This window comes from Eptatretus burgeri, chromosome 11 (genome assembly GCF_056783735.1).
Source record: "Eptatretus burgeri isolate ZD-2024b chromosome 11, Ebu_testis_v1, whole genome shotgun sequence".
Classification (NCBI taxonomy): domain Eukaryota; kingdom Metazoa; phylum Chordata; class Myxini; order Myxiniformes; family Myxinidae; genus Eptatretus; species Eptatretus burgeri.
This window is the reverse complement of record NC_140971.1, coordinates 38730045-38753007: the sequence shown is the minus strand read 5'-3', so window position 1 is coordinate 38753007 and position 22963 is coordinate 38730045. Positions and strand designations below refer to the sequence as shown.

The 22963-nt window shown below is 43.8% G+C and overlaps 1 protein-coding gene across 42 annotated transcripts in view; it reads right to left on the bottom strand.

The window, feature by feature from the left end:
* The window catches only part of LOC147016897 (adhesion G protein-coupled receptor L2-like), a 619880-nt gene that overhangs the window by 267742 nt on the left and 329175 nt on the right, over positions 1-22963 (bottom strand). For all 42 annotated transcript variants that reach the window (XM_085846063.1, XM_085846064.1, XM_085846061.1 and 39 more), the window contains one exon: positions 1829-2012. In XM_085846063.1, the coding sequence (XP_085702189.1) occupies positions 1829-2012 (184 nt within the window). The remainder of the gene's footprint in view (positions 1-1828; positions 2013-22963) is intronic.

Here is a 22963-nt window from a genome sequence, read left to right as displayed (position 1 = left end):
GCTGCACATACATGCGTATGGGTATGGGGGTACAGGAGTAGCAATTCAATTGATACTGATGATGGCTCCAGGAAAAAATGGTCAACTGTGTCCATAATAAACAGATGGAACGTGGCCTGTTCTTCGGTCCATAACTTGTGAATCCCGTGTCGTAGAGAAACGTGTGGCCTCATTAGACTCAGTGGAATCCCGCTTTAACCTCCGCACCCATGGTGTCAACATTTTTTACTTTGCGTTCAGGTTATTTAAACACCAATTCAATCCATACTGACTATGTATTCAGGAAATAGGGCTAACTGCTTTCTAAATAAATAGATTGACTGTGGCATGCCACTCTTCATAACTCATCAATCCCACATAGTAGAGAGACGTGTGGGGGGGGGGGGGGGCTTTGTATTACTCAGGGGAGTTCCGGTTTACCCTGTGGACCCATGGTGATATTTCCCGCACATTTATTACTTCGTGTTCAGGTAATTTAAACACTTATAAAGTGGCAGTTCTAGTTTTATTCTATTTTATTTTATTTGAATAAGGCTCACTTAGTTGTGCCTGGATGGGTTTGAGGGTAGAGGAGTAGCAGCTGAAATGTGAATCATATCCAGCTTCTTCCTGATGACTTCATCTTTGCTTTTTGCTTGTTCGGGTTCCTTCTGATTACTTCAATGCAGGACTGTACCTATTTGGTCTTCCATTTGATTTGAATTGAATTTATTTTAATCCCATTCTAAATTCAACTGAATAATGAATAATAATAAAAAACGTCATGGGTTAGGGTCAGGTGTCCAATCAAAGCGGGGTTGCATCAAAGCAGATGTCTTGGTACCACTGCTATCAGTTTTCAAGTGGCAGTTCTAATTATGTCTCTTATTAATTATGTAACATACCAGTACACAAACCCCACACAAAAACGACACAAACACCACACAAAACAAGTCTTGGCAAGGGTCTGCAATCTCTGATTGCTCTTTTTCTTGCTTGTTAAGTGGTTCTTATATTTATTGTTTTTTCTTGTACAATTATGCAACTATTTTTGTTTGTCTTCATTTGTATGCATTTGAATGTCCAGAAGCCATCACATTGATCATTTAAAGTGTTTAAAAAGCAAAAACTTCAGGAGACCAAGTACCACCCCACCCCCTTTCCCCAATGGGGGTGTTGCCCCTGGACTGAGGCAGTCCACGACCCTTTACCACAACACAACATCTTTCCACCTCAGCTTTGAGAAAAGCCTGATAGTAATATGAAAACTACGATGAATACTACTCCTACTATCACTACTCCGACTACTCCTACTACTCCTCCTCCTAGTACTACTGCTACTAAGTCCACATAAAATGGTGCAGGACATTGTTATAACGTGCAGAAATCTTGTAGAGGAGCTAACATTCACAACAAGAAACAAAAAGTGAGTAACATAATTAAAATCAACTTGTGTTTCAATTATAAGAAGTTTATTTCCTGTTTCACCTTGAGAAGACATTCTATTTCAAGTTGAAGATAATTATAGTTGTTACAACGTATCTATTCCACTTTATTACACAATTATATTTATGAGTATAACCTCAGTCGTAATTTGTGGAAAGATTACATGCAACAAAAGTTAAATAAACATCAGATTTGCATCAGCGACTTTAAAACATGAAGAAAGAACGATGAGGAGGTGGTAAAGTCATAAAACACGACATTAAAATGGTTAAAATCATCCGCCGTGAAGGATCACAAAGCGTTGACATTTTTGGGCTTTATCCTTAATCGAAGCAAAAGCTGGTGAGGCAACTCTAACAGAAGATATGAGAAGGATAAAAACCTTTAAACTTTGGCCACTCACCGACATTGTCACTTGCGATGGAGATATTATCTGGCTCCATGAGGTTGTCTGCCAGCACGAAGGCTCCCTCCTCAAGAGTATCCAGCAGCATTGTAGCTGCATGGCTTTGTTCAGTTGAGTTCATGTCACGCCATGAGCCCAGTGCCTCAGGACGCAGTAGATTGTTGACTGCAGCTACTATAGCCTGTGGGTGGCAGGGTTATACGGAACAGTATTGTGTCGCCTTTATCACATTGAATTCTGTAACACGAAGGAAAAGAGCTTGCCAACTGATGTTGAGCTTGAGATAAACTACTGCAAATAGAGATATCAGGTTCTCTTTCAACTTGCACTGGACTTCAACACAATTGTTTCAAACACACATCAACAGGCAGACAGACAAATATGTTCAAACAATCATGCACATCAACAAATATCAATCACTGTATCCATAAATTATTGAAGTACTTTGTTGAGAGAGATAGTGTAGTGTGTGTGCGTGCGTGCATACGTGCGCGCGCGTGCGTGCGTACGTGCGCGCGCGTGCGTGCGTGTGTAGACCGAGAGTTATTTCCAAAGACAACAACCTCTAAATTACAGTGTGCAAGCCAGTATGTTAAAGTTTCAGGTGAGAAAATTAATGAAATGCTCCACTATGAACCTTAACAGCATGTTTCACAGATGTATGACTAAAAGATAGCACTCAATGAGAAAGAAAAAAAAAGACAAATGAATAAAAGCATTGCGATACAGTTTCCGATGAAAATATCACAGAATTTCACTGACTGAATTTTGATCACATTTGTTTATTTTAGCTTATTAAGGGTTTACGTTTGTGAGGAAGGGCATCCCATAAATAAGCAGGTAATGTTTTCATATTATATGGCACAGCAACTTTTAAATAGTTGGAAAACTTTTGGAAGAATTGATATCAGTTGAATATATGAAGATTTACTGATCATGTCGACGTGTGTTATCATATGTAATTCCCAATCACGATTGGATTGTTTGCTTGTGAGGCGAATTGCAAGTTCATGTGTGCGGATGGAACACTGTTCTGTGAAGATCCGATACAAGGTGCAGGAGTTATATTTACAAAAAATATTGCACAAAATCTATTTTATTGACAAAGACTGGTTTCTTGATGCAAGGGAGTAATAAAAACAACATTTTGGTTCACGATGCTGCCCACTGCAGTAGTGATCCCAGAATATGTATGTATATATATATATATATATATATATATATATATATATATATATATATATATATATATATATATATATGTATGTATGTATATATATATATATGTATATATATATATATATATATATATATATATATATATATATATATATATATATATATATATATATATATATATGTATATAAATATATATATATATATGTATATAAATATATATATATATATGTATATAAATATATGTATATATATATATATATATGTATGTATATATATATATATATATATGTATATATATATATATATATATATATATATATATATATATATATATATATATATATATATATATATATATATATATATATATATATATATATATATATATATATATATATATATATATATATATATATATATATATATATATATATATATATATATATATATATATATATATCTCCTGGTGTTGGCGCAGTGGTTAGGGCAGCGGCTTGGGATCCAAAAGGTCCCGAGTTCAAGCCCCGATGGGCCACTGAATTAATACACCAGGGGGTTGACTCAGCCTGTCATCCTTCCGAGGTCGGCGAAATGAGTACCAGTGTACTGGGCCGGTGTATACCCCGGTTAAAATAGGTGTACCATATCCCTGTGTCGTAAGAGGCGACCAGGGTTGTGTCAGGAAGGGCATCCGGTGTAAAACATGTGCCAAATCACTATGCGGATCATACGGATGATCCGCTGTGGCGACCCCGAAAGGGAGCAGCAAGAAAGAAGAAGAAATATATATATATATATATATATATATATATATATATATATATATATATATATATATCCTGTATATACACATACATATATTAGGGGGTCCCAAAAAAAATACAACTTTTAAAATGCTTCGTTTGATCCTAAAAAAGCAGTAATTTTGTCACTAATGCTTCATTTCTTGTTGCAGAGACCCTGAAGTTTATTTTGATACCAAGCAAGTGCCAGAAAAATGCTAAGACTGACCGAATAACAATGGACAAAAATTGTTGAACTTTGGCACCAGACAAAAAGTGTCATACAGGTGCAACGTCTTTACTCGAGACATTTCGGTATCCACTTGCGCCATGCACCAAACTTTCGGACAATAAAGTGCACCATCGCAAAGTTTACCAATGTGGGAACCATCTGTGATCTTCACAAGGTTCACAGTGGTCGGAAGAGGACAGGTCGTAGTGAAGAAAATGTGGAAATGGTGAGACAGGCAGTTGTTCAGAGTCCAAAAAAATCGATTTGACGACTTTCTGCCAAGACAAACATTCATAAGAGCACCTTTCATAAGAGCAGACAGGCAAAGGCGATAGGTTGGGGGGAGACCGTAGGTTAGGTCAGAGCCCGTTTTCAGAACGGCTGGCACCACTGCACTCCCTCCACAAACCTCACGGAACGAGACCAGAGGCCGGCCAGCTTCGCATGCCGGCCTGTTGTGCTACAGTTGCTGGTCCGCATCTGCCTTGCCATGCCTCATTTGCTTGCCTTCTCATAACCCCATGCCTGCTACCCTGTTTGCATTGCCCCATTTCACCATCACCATGTGCGCCAGGACCATCTCCAGTGTTTGCAAGGACTGCCGTGTTGGCAGCGTCACCATGGGACTGCATTGTGCAGCCTATGCATCGTTTGCATCCAGTCAAATTTGTGTTTTGCATCCATTTCCATGAGCCAGAGACTGCATTGAGCAGCCTGGACACCTCTTCTTGCATAAAGGCCACTTCAAATGGCCTGTGGGATGGCGCATGAACTGCCGTGTTAGGGTGAGTTGCCTCCAGCAGCTGAAGACAAAAAAGAGAAGGTTCAGTGACAAAAGAGGGACCTTTTGAGCAGGCCCTGAAGAAGTCTGACCTTCCCGCTGCAGAGCACTCACCCACACAAACTGTTGAGATTATTGTGCCTTCTTTCCCACAGATGACAGGTCCTGGGCCATGGTTAGTGTAAATAGCAGGTAAAATTGTAAATAAGTTTAACCTACCTGTTGTTTGTCGTAGCACCAGCAATTGTAGTTAAGTTGTCCGTGTGAGTCTGTTAGTTAGTTACGCAGCGCATTAGGTTCTTTATTTTTGGGACATGTATGAAAAAAATGTCGCACTCAGGGATCCGAAGGTAACATGTACTCGGGGAAAACTTACACATGCTGGGCACACGCAAATTTGACGACTCGGGACGAGCCTGTAAAAAGGGGAGGAGGTAGTGTTACAAATCTGGAAGCCTTGTGCACACAGACAGACAGACAGCCGTCCCCATACCTTAGTTATTTCGATAAGTGTGCGTTTCTCGTTTGGGCCTGTCTAATGGGAATTACATACATGCGCTGAGAAGTTATTTTGATAGTTGGGATTTTTATAACAACCACAACACCTACATCTGCCTTCGTTTCCTCCCACCATCCTACACCGACGACATTGCCTACGTGCGTGTCAGCACGTACGTGGGCGGAGTTCACGGGGACCCGACGTCGCTCTCGCCCAATCAGGGAGATGCGAGCGAGTTCCCCGACGGTCGATCAATAGGCGCAGGCCATGCACGAGGAACTGCGCCCGAGAAGACGACGAAGGAAGAGAACAAACAATCTGCGCCCCGTCTTCTCGAGCGCGTGTTCTGGTTCTCTTGACATCTCGTCGCTGGCGCTGGTCTGAGGAGATGTCGTCGCTGGTGCTGGTCTGAGCGCATCTCGTCGCTGGCGCTGGTCTGAGCGCATCTCGTCGCTGGTGCTGGTCTGCGTCTGGCGGCCCTGGTCCATCTTCTGGCGACCGGAGCTCCAGGAGGGGGGGTGGACACCTCGCCGCGCGCTCGCGGCCAGGTAGCCTGCCACGTTCTCGTCCCTCAGCTCGACTTCCCTCCGAGCCGAAGGGATAATAAAGACCATTTTGGGTCCGTTTCTTTTGGGTATGCGTCTGTCTGTGGGCCCGTCTTTAAGTAGGAACGGTGAAGTGCTTGTGCTGTACATGATTTCATTTCTTTATAGTCCGTTTAACTCTGCTCTTCCCTTCCCCACCTATTGTAAATAAATATCCATTTGTTGAATGCATCAGCTTGTTCTGTGATTTCTTCATTGGTTTAACACGGTGCGTGTTGGGGAATTAAAAAAGGCCGTTGTTGCCATAGTTGTGTGCATTTGGACCGACGGGACCTCGGTAACCATCCGCTCGGGTTACGCACGGGTCGAGCACGGAAACGACTCATCCCGTTTAAGCTCAGTCGAGGGTGTGAATACTCGGTAGTTCGCCACATGGGCCTCAAGGTATTTTGAAGTTTGGCAAATAACCCTGTATCACGTGGTTGATTTATTGACGATTCACGGTCCTGTAAGGGACCCATACCCTCGGAGTTATCCGAGGGTGACGATCTAGATTCCGGGTGTTCGCTGGAGCCGACCCTACTGCTCCACCTAGCGGTCGTGCTCACGGCCGATACCCAGCCCACAACAATATTTCGGGTGCCCCACTCGACGGGGAGAGCGGCGAAGCATAGCTTCCTCTTTGGAAGGTTAACGTTTTGGCTGGAATTTAAGTAATTGCATTTAAATACTTATATCTCTAAGTAGAATGGAAATTAATAAACCAAGGGTCCACAGTCTCAACAGGACTACACCAAGTGCAAGGAGTGATTGCATGATACTGTATGACCTTAAACAAGGATACGAGGAGGCCATTTGGCCTATTGATTTTTGCTGCAGTTTTAAACAACAACGTTCTTGATGTTTTACTGAAGTCCAAATAACCCAATTGATCGGGTGACCCAACTTGTAAGATATTTGCACAACATGCAGAGGTTATGAAATCCAGGGTCCGAGGAGTAGTTCCATACGGTTCATGTCAGTTTGGGGTTGGCATGCAGAATTATTGCTACCATAGCAAAGAGAATGCAAAAATACAATTGTATGTTAGCATATTTTATTGCACACACATAAAAGAAATTACTATTAAGGAGCAAAAATAAATAAAGGTTACAATTACTTCTATATCTATAATGTACTGCTTGCTACATTTCCTGCAAAATACAATTCCTCAAAACCTGTGTCATTGGCAGTGTCCAAAAAACAGTCATTGAAAAAGTGTTGTGATGTGTTGTATCGGCAGACATTGCGTGAGCGGTGTGCAGGCAGATATATTGTTTCGATTTTATGCTTTCACGTCGATCTTCCCGAAAGCTATAATGTCACATTTAAGTGATCATGTGGTGAATATTCATCGGTAATAAAAGATACGGCAACCAATATAGCATTTTCATATAATAATGGTCAAAGAAACATTGTTTGACTATTGGGTGCTTTGTGTTGAACCATTTACACATGAAAACAAGTGCCAAGTGCTCGGAGGGTCCACGTGCAACACCCACACTGTTCTCAAGACAACAAATACAACTAACCCCGATCCCTTTCCACAAACCTCAACACACCACTCCCCTAAAGGCGCTGTCACACCTTGACGATTTAGCCAGCGTATGCCGACTTATGAAAAATTTGTCTAAAACGCTGGCACACGTCGAATAGTTATGGGTAAGTTTTGATAACATTAAGAGCACGCTGAAAAACACTGCCATACGTCGTAGTACGGTGGCTTTCATCGTTGTACTTTGCGGTTGTCCTCAAATTTTAGCATGCTTGAAATTTTACGACGTACGCCAGCGTATGACTCACACGTTCTGCTACGCTGGCCATAAGTTGTAGGCACGTTAAGCGATCGTTGACACACGTCGAGGCACGTTATGCGATCGTTGACACACGTCGAGGCACATTACTTGTAAGTTACTCATAAGTCGAAACACGTCGAGGTAATGATTAGCATACCCAAAACTTATTTCTAACCTATGAGTAACGTGCGTTGAACCAATGTGTAACGTACCTCGAACGCATATTCACGTATGTAGACGTATTTGATTGACGTCTTCCAGATGACCACAGAACTTACTGAACGTGTTTCTAATTTACAGCTACCATATAATGGCGTATTGGCAGCGTTAAAAAAAAAACAACAACAATAACTTCCGATATTTCATCACTTCCGATTGCCTCTTCAGTTTGGTCATGTCTTATTCTTAGTTCCTCCTCTGTGAATATTTTCTGTTTGAGGATATTGTCAGGTCGACGTCGAAACTTAAAAGCAAATGTCCGAATACATTTTAAAATTCGTGATAGACTTAATTAAAAAAAAAACCCACCAACAACAACAACAACTTCACATATTTCGTCACGTGCCTTGTAAGATATTTGCACGTTTGGGTTTACGTTTGTTACCAATGTGGGACGCTATGCGATCGGTATGCGATTATAGTGAGTTACGGTATGTTATGCGATCGGTATGCGATTTGTTAGTTAGTTACGCAGCGCATTAGGTTATTTATCTTTGGGACATGTATGAAAAAAATGTTGCACTGAGGGATCTGAAGGTAAAATGTACTCGGGGAAAACTTACACATGCTGGTCACACGCAAATTTGACGACTCGGGACGAGCCTGTAAAAAGGGGAGGGGGAAGCGTTACGAATCTGGAAGCCTTGTGCACACAGACAGACAGCCGTCCTCATATCTTAATTATTTTGATAAGTGTGTGTTTCTCGTTAGGGCCTGTGTCTAATGGGAATTACATACATGTGCTGAGAAGTTATTTTGATAGTTAGGATTTTTATAACAACCACAACACCGACATCTGCCTTCGCTTCCTCCCACCATCCTACACCGACGACATTGCCTAGGATACTCAAAACGGAGACAAACTCCTGTCCAGACATCACCACATCACCACAGATGTCCAATGTCCAATGACGGAGCACAAACCACTCGCTCAGTTGCAGCTGAGGCACGGACCACAGCCAAGGAGAAAATAAGAAAATGTGCCTTGACGGAGAAAATAAGTTTCGGGTATGCTAAACATTAGCTCGACGTGTTTCGACTTATGAGTAACTTACAAGGAACTTGTGTCGACTTGTGTCAACGATCGCATATCGTGCCTACAACTTATTCCCAGCGCAGCGGAATTTGTGAGCCATACGGCGAGTACGTCGTAAAAATTTCAGTATGCTTGAAATTTCACGACGTACTAGACGTACTACGACGTATGACAGAATACTTCATCGTTTTTCAGAGTGCTCTTCACGTAAACCAAACTTACCCATCACGTATTCGACTTGTGCCAGTGTTTTAGACACATTTTTCAGAGGTCGGCATATGCTGGCTAAATCGTCAAGGTGTAACTGCGATGTTGACACTTCCAATTCTCAGGCAGTTATGATTTGAATAAGCGAGCGGCAGCTTTTTAATAGGCTACGCCACGTGATCGTCGGCGATACGTGCAGCGCGCTATGTCAACTATCGTTGGGCATAGGTTGTGAACGCCAACAACAGGCTAATCATTCCTTGGTATAAGTTTATCTATAAGACAACGAAACGTTCTGTGTACGTTACTAATATGTTATGCATTCATAGCACGTTATGAATACGCCAAAAACTTTAAAAAAAACATCAAAATTTCAGCGTACGCCAACGTTTTACATACATTTTTATACGTTGCCATTGCTGGCTAGATCGTAAAGGTGTGACAGCGCCTTCACAGACAGAAAAATTGAGTGTGACAATAAGGGCAGCTTTGCATTTGTGTCAGCTTTGCCTGATCCACATTGCAAGCAGGGAGTGGCTCTGTGGGCCACTCCAATAAGGGGGATGCGAGGCTGGATAGCAAACGTGCTGCACATGGACCATGCACCTACAAAGAAAGGTTTTAGCAAACATGTGATGAATGTGACTGCTGAAAACAAAAGTCATCAAAATGAAGTTCAGTTACTTAAAACGACCTTATTTTCACGCAAATAACCCATGGGTTATACGTTAAAAAAGTTCAAAAAATTCCACCTGCGGGCTATACCCGTGTAAGGGTTATACGGTGCAATATTTTACCATACGGCAGTGACATAACCACAAGGGGCCAAGTTAATGTACATGATCAAAGGTACAAAAACAGGTTTGTTTTTTTTTGCAAGTTTAATTGTCAGATCTGTAATTACAGTTCTTTTGTATGTTTTACACTAGAAAATACCACCCGTCGCTTCGCTGATGGTTACACTAAAGGGGGAGGGAGAAAAAGAGGGAAGAGGGGTGGGGGAGAAAGAGCAGGGAGAGTGCAGAGGTGGAGGGGAAAGGAGAGAGGAGAAAGGGGGAGTGAGGAGGGGTGGGGGAATGGAAGGCAGTGTGAGGTGAGAGGAAGGGAAGGTTTTACGTGTGGTGGAGCGTTAATTACGATTCATACCATCTCATCAAAATGATTCTGCATAGAATAACAGTGAAGATGGAAACAAAATAATGCCTGAAATCCATTTTCTACCGCTCAAATTATAAACATGTCTGGTGTTGGCTTGGTGGTTAGGGTGGCTGGCTTTGGATCCAAAGATCCTGAGTTCAAATACTGCTTATCACATTGAATTAATACCAGGTGGGGTTGACTCAGCCTGTCATCCTTCCGAGGTCGGCAAAATGAGTACCAGCTTGCTGGGATGATTGAACCATTCAAGCGTCCTGCGTCGGAGTGGTGACCCATCCAGGATTGTACCCAATAGCCAAGGAGACTGCATAGGCAGCACCAACGCTCTGCAGAGTATGGTCCCATTGGATGGGTGGATACTACAAACACAGCAAGGAGACAAACTCCCATCCGGAGACAAACTCCCGTCCGGAGACAAACTCCCGTCCGGAGACAAACTCCCGTCCGGAGACAAACTCCCGTCCGGAGACAAACTCCCGTCCGGAGACAAACTCCCGTCCGGAGACAAACTCCCGTCCGGAGACAACCTCCCGTCCGGAGACAAATTCCTGTCCAGACATAAATACCCCCAGAACGCATCCGGAGCCAAGCTGTCCGGAGACAAACACCGCCCAGAGACAAAAACCACCCGGACGCATCCAGAGACAAACACCGTCCAGACATAACCACCATCCAGAAATGTCCAGAGACAGAGACAGACAGAGACAGACAGACAGACAGAGAGAGAGAGACAGACAGAGAGACAGACAGACAGACAGAGACAGACAGACAGACAGACAGAGGGGGGGGGAGTAGGGGAGTTAGCAAAAAGAATATGTTATGCTTTATGAAACAACACACACACACACACCCACACACACACACACACGCACACGCACACGCACACGCACGCTTTGCCGATATCGGCAATTTTTCAGGAATCGGCAGGTTGAAGTCAGTGTGAATACCGACTGCAGTACGTACTGTTTCCAACCCAGAAACCTTGAGTAGCTTTCACCGAAAAACAACGTTACATTTATATAGATGTTCCAGGGATATGTTCACAAACATTATCCTTTATAAACAGCTGCGTGACAGGTGTGAAAATAATTGTTTCGGTAATTCAGAAAACACGTTAATACGGCAAACAACTCGGAAATCGGGTGTTACGAGTATTTCACAACTCGCTCAGGGTGACGGAGCACGGACCACTCGCTCAGCGTGACGGAGCACGGACCACTCGCTCAGGGTGACGGAGCGCGGACCACTCGCTCAGGGTGATGGAGCGCGGACCATTCGCTCAGGGTAACGGAGCGCGGACCACTCGCTCAGGGTGACGGAGCGCGGACCACTCGCTCAGGGTGACGGAGCGCGGACCACTCGCTCAGGGTGACGGAGCGCGGACCGCTCGCTCAGGGTGACGGAGCACAGACCACTCGTTCAGGGTGACGGAGCGCGAACCGCTCGCTCAGGGTGACGGAGCGCGAACCGTTCTCTCAGGGTGACGGAGCGCGAACCTCTCGTTCAGGGTGACGGAGCACGGACCACTTGCTCAGGGTGACGGAGCGCGGACTGTTCTCTCAGGGTGACGGAGCGCGAACCTCTCGTTCAGGGTGACGGAGCACGGACCACTCGCTCAGCGTGACGGAGCACGGACCACTCGCTCAGGGTGACGGAGCACGGACCACTCGCTCAGGGTGATGGAGCGCGGACCACTCGCTCAGGGTAACGGAGCGCGGACCACTCACTCAGGGTGACGGAGCACGGACCGCTCGCTCAGGGTGACGGAGCGCGGACCGTTCTCTCAGGGTGACGGAGCACGGACCACTCGCTCAGGGTGACGGAGCGCGGACCACTCGCTCAAGGTGACGGAGCGCGGACCACTCACTCAGGGTGACGGAGCGCGAACCGCTCTCTCAGGGTGACGGAGTGCGAACCTCTCGTTCAGGGTGACGGAGCGTGAACCTCTCGCTCAGGGCGACGGAGCGTGAACCACTCACTCAGGGTGACAGGGCACGAACCCCTCGCTCAGGTTGACAGAGCGCGAACCGCTCACTCAGGTTGACGGAGCACGAACCACTCGCTCAGGGTGATGGAGCGCCAACCGCTCGCTCAGGTTGACGGAGCACGAACCACTCGCTCAGGTTGACAGAGTGCAAACCGCTCACTTAGGTTGACGGAGTGTGAACCGCTTGCTCAGGTTGACGGAGCACGAACCGCTCGCTTTGGCTGATGGAGCACGAACCGCTCGCTCAGGGTGACGTAGCGTGAAATGCTCGCTCAGGTTGACGGAGCGCGAACCGCTCGCTTTGGTTGACGGAGCACGAACCGCTCGCTCAGGGTGACGTAGCGTGAAATTCTCGCTCAGGGTGACGGAGTGTGAAATGCTCGTTCAGGGTAACGCACGTAAACCGCTCGCTCAGTGTGACGCACATGAACCGCTCGCTCAGGATGATGGAGCACAAACCACTCGCTCCGGATGACGGAGCACAAACCACTCGCTCAGGATGACGGAGCACAAACAACTTGCCCTGAATGACGGGGTAAGGCAAAAGCGTCTGTGGAGAGTGAACTATTCACTCAGAAGGACGTAGCGCGTACCGCTTTTGACAATGGGCGCTCGGCAAGTGGCTTAAACACTCATGCAAGCACTCCAAATAAATGGTTGAGAAGGAACGGTTGGCCAAGCTATCGCTGCATACCATCAAGGATCCCTTTAACTTTAAAGCCCATCTTCACCGTGCATGCAGCAGTTAATGAAATAAAATGAATTCATGACATAAAATGACTTTATCCATAAAAGAGTTGCAGCTTAATGCAGAACAACCCTGGAAACATCGCAAAGTTCAATCGCCTGTGAAATAAGCATTGCAGAAAATGCGCCATTTTTCCTGCTCGTCTGTGAACGTGTCACCTGATGCATTGGTTCGAAGTCCACATAAACGTGATAACATTATTTTAAAACGTCCTTTTTTCCAGATTTGCTTTGATTCCCTGTAGAGAACCTCGTGAAACCTCAGAAAATAAAGACACAAATCTAGCAGACGCTATGGATAGGCAGTACCTCAGTGGGACAGGGCGCGAGGTCTAGCAGTGAATGCATTAAATCATACAACTCAATGAAGCGGGTTAATTTTGTTACGTTTCGAAATGTTTTTGTTCACTCAATATAATTTTCCAAACAGGAGAAAAAGATAAGTTTAATGCGTTAGAAATTACACAGATTCTTGTGTATGTATGGAGGAGGGAACATAACCTTGCTTGCTTAAAATAAATAGGTATATTGGCTTAGTTATGACTCGTTATTTCTTTAAATCATCAGATTTCACAACAAATTTCACAAAAGATTGACACTTATTTAGGCCGGATGATATCCAATCTTCAAAACCGAAATAATATTTTGTTGATGTACTTTAATTAGTCCGTGAGAGTAGATCGTGAAAAACGTATCATAGAATACATGAAATCGCTCCAAGCTCCAAATTTGAAAACTATAGCACTTACAAAAGTGATGTATAGAACAATTAGTAGCTATGATGAACAGGCATGCAATACGAGTGAAGAAAATGAAAAAAAGAAACATTATCGTTAAGAAATCGTTGCGGCCTGTTCCAAGTCAAGGCATGGTTAAGCAGGCCAAAAAACATGGCGGCATCAAACCCCAGCGAGGTTACCCAGGAAAGGCCTTCAGACCCCAGAGAGCGAGGTGGCCAAGGACCGCCTCATGAAGGATATAATTAAATAAGGCCGTTAATTATGTCCAAAAGGGATGTTTTAATTAACACAAACACCCAATTTTCACTCTTGCACTTCCTTGGAGTTTTCTTTTGCATGCATGCAAAGTTTCAGGCTGCTCAGTTTTCTGGTTTTGGAGTTATGGAGGACAAACACACACAAACCCTTTTATTCGTACAGATGCACATGTATCCATACATCGGGACCATACTCTATGCAGAGCGTTGGTGCTGCCAAAGCAGTCTCCTTGGCAATTGGGCATAATCCTGGATGGGTTGCCACTCCGACACAGGATACTGAAATGGCTCAATCATCCAAGGAAGCTGGTACTCATTTTGCCGACCTCGGAAGGATGACAGGATGAGTCAACCCCACCTGGTATTAATTCAATGGCCGATCAGGATTTTAACATCCGTGTGTGAAAGCAAACTAATTTTCATCTCCGGTTTGTTATCCTGCAAAGAGGATGGTTGTTTGGACCAAGGAACTTGTTAGCCGGTGCCTGTGACTTCGAAGCACGCTACAATGAACAAGACAGCACTTGCAGTAATTAGACAATGAAACTGCATTGAAAAAACAGGTACAACGCCGAATGTATAGGCAATATTCACGGTTTTATTCAGTCAGTCCGATCTGCACATGATGTTGCTTTGACTTTCATGAGCCTGGCATTCCTGTAATGTTCAATGATGCTTCGGGCTGTCCGTGCTTTCTGCTCTTCTATACAGTTCGGCAGTCACTCCAAACTCCTGAATCTGCAGTACAGTATGCCTTGGATCCTGCTCCAAATCGAGTCGTGAGATGAATCCACCATGCAGGCCTCTTTAGTGTATTTGTAGAGCTCAATGGCATTCTCATCTCCACCAGAGATGTAAGTATTCTGCCTAACCACAGTCCTAATGAGGTATAATAATGTACTGGGAAAAAAAACTCTTACACCCAACGTGACTTGAGACTGGACTATTCTTGCTTTGAAAAACCACTTGCAAAGCAAAGCAATCACTTGGCTCCCTTTCCTTCCTTCTCTCTCTGAGCTTTTTGTTATCCAATCAGCAAGTGCCGTGGAACCATCTCGACATCTCACGAGTATTCGTAAACATTTTTGCGACATCCCATGTTTTCTCATCTTTTTAAGAGATGAAACATCAAGGGTTTCCTTAGGCCTAAGTCACATTTGCTCTACAGCTAGGATACGGCGGCCGTACGCCCTCTGAATTGACAGAAACGTGCGGCGGCCGCAGAGTTTCTGCGGTAGCCTCAGGGTGGCCCTACGCCGTTTGGCTATATTTTACAGGCCGTAGGGGTCGCCGTGGAATTATAGCGTGGAGTTATAACTTTTTTCATTTCTACGTTCGCCGTAGCAATTCGACAAGCCAAAACAAAAGAACTGGTAAAAAAAAAAACAACCCACTCGTTACCGTCCGTCTGGCCGCACGTTCGCCTTAGGGCCCCCCTGCGGTCCCCTGCGGTCGCCTTGCGGTGGCTTTGTGGTCGCCTTGCAGGCACCTTGCGTCTGCCTTGAAAATTCTATGGCCGCCGCAGGAATGCGCTAAGGTCACCGTGCGACATGAAATCAAAGACCGTACGGCACCCCCACGTTTTCGGTCTCCACAATTTATAAATATGCCGTGCGGCTCCCTGAAAAATAAAAACATATGTGACTGCTACATTGTGTGACCGTGGAAATACTGCGGCCGCCCGATAATTGCTAGTGGCCGTAGATTTTGTAGACCCCACGGCCGCCGTGGCAAATGTGACTTAGGCCTTAGCATGCAATCCAACAGTATAAATGGAACTATTTTCTCGACAAAATAATAATACCACTTTGGCAAACAAATCATACTTGCCCCTTGTGGAACTTCCGCTGTGATACACACGTGATGACATGGACACAGTTTAAAGGATCGAGTTTCCTGCTTATTAACCGATGATCAGTCGAACCTGCGCATCACCACATTTTACATGTCAGCAGACCGATTCGTCATGAAATTTAAAAGGCTATAACCATTCGTTCCTATAGATCTGTCACAGAACATCGATAGTGTACACGTGCACCATGACTCGATATATACAGTACCACGATCTACCATTTAAATGACACTGAATGTTTTCTGAGATATGTGTTTTAACTGACATATCCTCATTATCTTTATTTGTTTCTCATCTACAAAATATATCATTCCATGAAAATTGCTTTTCCTTTTATTTTGCAGAATAGACCCAAACACGGTGGGTTATAAGGTTTTTTTATTCTTAATTTTGGTTCAGGTATCGACTCGAGCGTACGTTAGACGCAAATGCATTTTTGTCTCCCAAGCATTCATTGGCACCGGTAAGGAACATGTATTGCAAAGCAATTCTCACTCCTTGTTTGTACTAATATTGTGTCATCAATAACATTATGCTTTTATCATTGGTGTTATTACAATATTCTTATAAGTGGCCTTGGAAAAATGCCATGATAAGCTATCTGTACACCTGAACAAGGATTTTTCCCAAGGCGGAAAACTCCCGAAGGGAGGAAAGCAAATGAAGTTGCAATAAACTATATTGTGTGACCCTTAATCCTCCTGTCAAGTTTGATTGAGATTGGATAAGTAATGACTGAATGTATCGCAGTCAAAAAGACAGACAGACACCAAATTGTATACTGACAGACCCCGACAATCCCGTGATGCGAGGGTCATAAAGTGTGACTTGCTTCGACATTTGCGCTTTGTGTACTTGCATTCTTTTATTTATATTTTATTTTAAAAATTTACACTTCCTTACTGGTCCCCTATATCTACCGCTACTGATTAATTCAGCCTGGGAATTCTTCCACAAAAACCTGCACTCTTATGCACAGAATCATCCCATCTAATCTTTGATTATCTTACCCATCCTACCACTCTTGGTACTCTGAATCCTGTGGTGAAGCAGCTGCTGTAAAACTACTTGCATTCTCCTGGAAGGCAAATCCAACCATAGGTAACCTCAGATCATTCCCCAAAGCCCACAAGAAGTATGTGTCTACTCTCATGAGAGCCAGAAAAATCACCTGTCCAATCTCAAGAAGGAGCTTTCAAATTTGTCTCCCTCCTCTAAAACATGGTGGCACCTTGTCAAGTCGGTCTCTGGTATATGCTCCTTCCATATATTCCCTCACTTCAAATAGCACCACAGCCTACTCCACTCGTGAGATGGCCGAATGCCTCAATTCTGTGGTTGCTTCAAAATCTTGTGTCCCAAACCCCTCCCTCTCTGTACCCATCCTTCCGAGTCATAACCAATTGCTCCTGAATTCTGTCTTTTGCACCTGAAAAGGTGGAAAAGTCTCTGGCAGCCCTCGACTCTGACTGCATCTGGACCGTACGGATTCAGCTCACGTGTCCTAAAAACATGCTCTGCTGCTCTTGCGCTTCCGAACTCTGCCCTTGTCATTTACCATAGGTCATCTTCCATCTGCTTGGAAATCAGCCAACATCACAGTATTACATAAAAGGTGCAAAAACGAATCCCCTTAAGTACAGCCCAATTACTTACTTCCAATCATCAGCAAGGTCATGGAATCCATCATCACAGTTGTCATACTCTACCGGTCAGGAGTTTTAGAACACCCCCATTTTCCAAGTTTTTACTGAAATTTAAGCAGTTTAATGTTTCAATGTACTCTGAAATCAAAGCATAGAACAAATAAACAATTGCAGATAAAAAAGAAATCATGGAATCGTTTTGTTGAACAAAATTTAATCTAAATTTTTGACTCATCAAAGTAGCCACCTTTTACAGATATAACAGCCGAACATACTCGTGGCATTCTTTCTACAATGGAAATCAAATATTGTTCGGAAAGTTCTTCCCAACACTGCTGCAGAAGTTCCCACAAATGTGTTGCGCTTGTAGGTTGCTTTGCTTTCACCCTTCTGTCCAGTTCATCCCAAACCAGCTCAATGGGGTTTAAGTCTGGAGACTGTGCTTGGCCATTCCATGATTTGAAGCCAACTGTCTTGTTCTTTTCTTCTAAGGTAGTTCTGGCATAGTCTGGATGCATGTTTTGGGTCGTTATCTTGCTGTAGGATGAACCCCTGACCAACTAGGCAGAGACCAGAGAGTATTGCTTGGCGCTGCAAAATGCTGTAGTGGCCCTTTTGGTTCAGGGTGCCAGTCACTCTGTGCAAGTCGCTGACCCTGGATCCAGCAAAAGAGCCGCAGATCATCACGCTTCCTCCTCCATGTTTGACAGTTGGTGTCACACACTGAGAAACCATCCTTTCGCTTACTCAACGGTGTACAAAAACCCTGCGTGATGAACCGAAGATTTCAAATTTTGATTCATCGGTCCATAAGACCTTCTTTCAGTTTTCAGTGGTCCACTGGTGGTGCTTCATGGCCCAGGCAAGCCTCTTTTTCTTATTTTGCCATCTTAGCAATGGCTTTCTTGCTGCCACTCAACCTGTCAAACCTGCAGCTCGTAGTCTTCTCTTCACAGTTGAAACTGAGACGTTCTTGCTTCGACTAGTGTTAAGCTGTGCTTGAAGCTGCTGTCCTCTGAGCCGCCTATCACGCAAGCTGTTGGCTCTCAGAAACTTGTCTTCTGATTGTGTTGTGGCTTTGGGTCTGCCAGACCTCTTCCTGTCAGAGCTTCCTCCAGTTTTCAAGTGCCTTTTGATGGTGTAGGAAACTGCACTCACTGACACCTTGGATTCTTTGCAATCTCTCTAAAGGAAAGACCTCCACTTTTAAGGGTTATAATGGTCTGTCTGTCTTCCTTTGTTAATTGTCTTTTTCTCACCATTATGATAGCAATAAACTACTTCCTGCAGTGCAATATTGTCCAAATAATGCTTCAGAGGGTGTTGCAACACAGTCTATTCCAACACTGCTTTCATACAGAAAGAGGGGTTGTACCGAATCAACAAAAGGTGGGACACCTGTAGGAATTGTTTGCATCAACTTTCAAGGCTTAATTTACTTCCATTGCTGCAGAACAGCTGCAGTTGCTAACCCATTACTTGTTCCCTGAAAAGGGTCTTTTTAACAACTCTGAAATTTACACTATTTTTCAGTTTTTGGTGACATAAACTTTTTTTTTAACCTCTGGCAGTTTACCGCTTAGCTTTGTACCATTTCAGGTTATTCACTGGACTTGAACTGCTTAAATTTCAGTAAAAACTGGAAAAATGTGGATGTTCTAAAACTTTTGACAGGTAGAGTCATATTATTCCATTTCTCCAACAGCCTCATCTCAGATGATCAATTTGAATTCAGACCTGGTCACTCTACCTTGGACATGCTGCTCTTACTCTACAAACAATGGTGGAGGCTCTCAATATCAGATATGAGACCAAGGTCGTCTCTCTGGACATATCTCGAGCTTTTGATACAGTCTGGCATCCTGTCTTGCTCTCCAAACTGTCTGCCTGTGGAATCCAAGGCCAACTCCACTCTTGGATTGCTGACTTCCTGCCCTCTTGTAGACAACATGTGGCTCTCAACAGAACCCTTTCATCTCCTCTCCCTGTCAGAGCTGGAGTACCCAAAGGCAGTGTTCTCGGCTGCTATCCTATTCCTAATCTTCATTTATGATTTCTCCGACTCTCTGGAAAATCCTCTTTATCTCTTTGCTGATGACTCCACTCTCTGCCATGACAGACAGACAGGCATTAGCTTCTGACATCCTTCTGACAGACATCCCTCATCCTTCTGACAGACAGGCATTAGCCTCCTCTCTCCTCAGATCTTGACAACATCAAAAATTGGTCAAACATCAAACTTGGAACATATCTTTCAATCCTGACAAATATCTGTCTCTCTCTCTCTCTGTCTCTCTCCCATTCCACAAACCCTCCCATGTATTTTCTCAACCATGATCTCTCTTTGGCAAGCCACATTTCAAAGATGGCCTCCAAAGACAGATGCCGACAGGGCATTCTTCGTTGTGCAAAGTCCTTCCTTGGCACACCTGAACTCCTATCCACCGACAAATCCTTCATCCTCAGCTTGATGGAATACTGCTCTCCCCTACCTCAAATCTTGCTGAGCTTGACAGCACGGAAAGCAATGTTTTCAAGATCATTGGAGTCTCTCTGTCTTATTCTGCCTCATGACTGGCCTTGCATCCTCTGACCTCTCTGTGCTGTCCCCTCCAAGTATCTGCAGGATGCACGCGGTCCACCAGAAACCCCCTCCTAGTGAAACTGCCTAAATCCAGAACCACTGCTCAGCTCCACTCATTTATTTCTCTCTTTTCCTGCCTGTGGAACCACCTTCCACACACTCTTCAATCTCATTTTTCTCTACCAGTCTTCAAGACAGCTGTTCACCACCATCTCATGATCTTTTCTACACCCGTTAAACCACCCACACCACCAAAATTTTGCTTGTGTATCACAATCTTGTCCACCCCTTGCGCTCTCCCCTAACCCTCATCATTAACTGCATCCCTTGTCTGTCCGTCTCCATCTACCTTCTCCCTCCACCCTGCTATTGGCGTTTCCCCTTTCTCCTGCCGTTCCCTTTATGTTGTGTCCTGGTCTGTTCTGTGTCCTTGCTCTTCCACGAGCCTAGACCGTGTATGAAAAAAAAGTGTTTTGGAATTTCACTTTTGTGTATTATTGGGAATCATATTGATTGTTCTCTTTCCATTTGTGCATTTTCTTAATGCAGGAACTATCTCTATCAAACTTGCACCAATACATATTGTTCCCCAAGAGGAAAGCTCATCGACCAAAGGATATGGCTTGTGGTTGCCCCTAGGTGCTTCTTTGCTATGGATGACTCACAAGCCAAGTTGCTGGCCAAGGAAGTTAAGGAGTTCTTCTTTTTATTTTTTATTAACTGCATCAGAATAGCTTAAAACTATAACAATAACTATTGCATACGGTTATCAGAATAAAATAAAATGAGGGGAAATACCCCTGGACATTCATCTGATAGAATAATAATACTGAGGAGGAAGTCAACGTGGGATGGAATCAGCAAAATGTTCCAATGAACCAATGTTGTGGGCCTGATTTTTTTTTTTTAATGTCGTGAAAAAAACTTTGGTACATCACAGATGATGAAGGCTGTGGAAAGTTTCATCGGAATTTTGTGTAATTTCTGAGAAGAAAACAAATACCTACTTTGGGGGGGGGGGCAACTCCCCCGTTGACGCCCTTAGACCCCAATTTTTTTTATGCCGTGAACAAACATTAGTACATCAAGGATGATGAAGGTTGTGGTCAAGTTTCATCAAAATCATGTGTGCGGTTTCAGAGAAGAAAGCAAATACTTGTTTTGGGGGGGTTAAACCTCGACCCACTTTGACACCTCACATACCCCCCCTTGACCCTGATTTCCTTAATGCCATGAGAAAACTTTGGTACATCAGGGGTAATGAAGGATGTGGTGAATTTTCCATAAAATTAAAAGCAAATACCTATTTTGGGGGGTCAAACCTGGACCCAGTTTGATCCCCGGTAGACCCACTCAGACACCGATTTTTTTTAATGCCGTGAACAAACCAAACATCATTTTAGCCAAGTTTGGTTACAATCACATCAGCAGTTTTGGAGAATAAGTTGCAAGTGTTTACGGACAGACGGATTGACGGACAGACGGACGGACAGACGCACCATCCCATAAGCTCCAAGAAACTACGTTCCAAGTGAGCTAAAATGATTGATTCCTTGTGCTTTGCTTTGTGAAAACACATTTATGAGAAATACCTCAAACACTTTTTACCAAGCTGTTTCTCAATGCTTCAAGAACATCATCTCATTTCACATTGCAATGTAGAAAGTGTCAATCGGATCTGCATGCATAATGTGCAATGAAAAAGATATGCGGTGCAACAGTGCTACGATGACAAGAAGCTAGACACAGGTTAGTTGGTACAACATGGTAGTTGTCACACGGTGTCACAATTGTGAGGAAGAGGTGGTAGCCAGCACGGATTTTGACACTTTGTGTGAATGATGTCAACACAGGTTCAATAATTTCATCACTAGGTGGAAATGGTGCTGCTCGTGATGCGTGTAATTGGAATTTTGAATTCATAAACAAAGAAAGAGGAAAAAAGTGTGAGAATCAAAATATATCAAGAGGAAACAAAAGCACAACAAACAGAACTAGTGCACTTTAAGTGCGTATTTACATATTCATGAGCAAAAAAACATTCATGAGCACAATCAACGCAGTTTCAAACTTTCAGTTTGATGAAAATAAGCAGTGTAGTATGCTTAACATGCATAACAACAGGCTGAGCATGCACGAGGAGAGTATTAAAGTGATGGATGATTGTCTTATCCTCAGCCTTCAAACTCTGACATGCAACCATGCAAAAACTTTTTGTGGGTGTCCCTCCTGAGGCTCAGCCCTGAAACCATGAAGCCTGAGGCCAAGCATTATAAGCCTCATGATTCATACTTACAAGATGAGGCATCAGGCTTCATGCTTGCAAGGTGAGGTCTTAGGCCTCATGCTTACAGGGATAGGTCTTTGGCTTCATGCTTACAGGACTAGGCCTTAAGTCCTTTTAACCTCCTGTTCATGCTGAGATAGCATGAGATAATGTAAATGAAAACACACACACACACACACACACACACACACACACACACACACACACACACACACACACACACACACACACACACACACACACACACACACACACACACACACACACACACACACACACACCACAGCACTTCCACATGGCCTCTCTATATGGTTGCATGAGCAAGGAAACATCTGCCTCAAATTTTCATCTTGTATTTAAATGCAAACTACTTTTCCAATCTGCCAAATTTTTCACATTGTACCTCCCTTGGTGCAGATCAGGTGGCCGACGATTGCACATCAATGCAAACCACGTGGCGAAATGTTTCTCATTTAAAGCCAATAAATTATCGCATCTTCAATTTAGCAATTTCATTAAATCTGGGGTAAACGATGCAAGAAAAGAATCTCAAAAGTG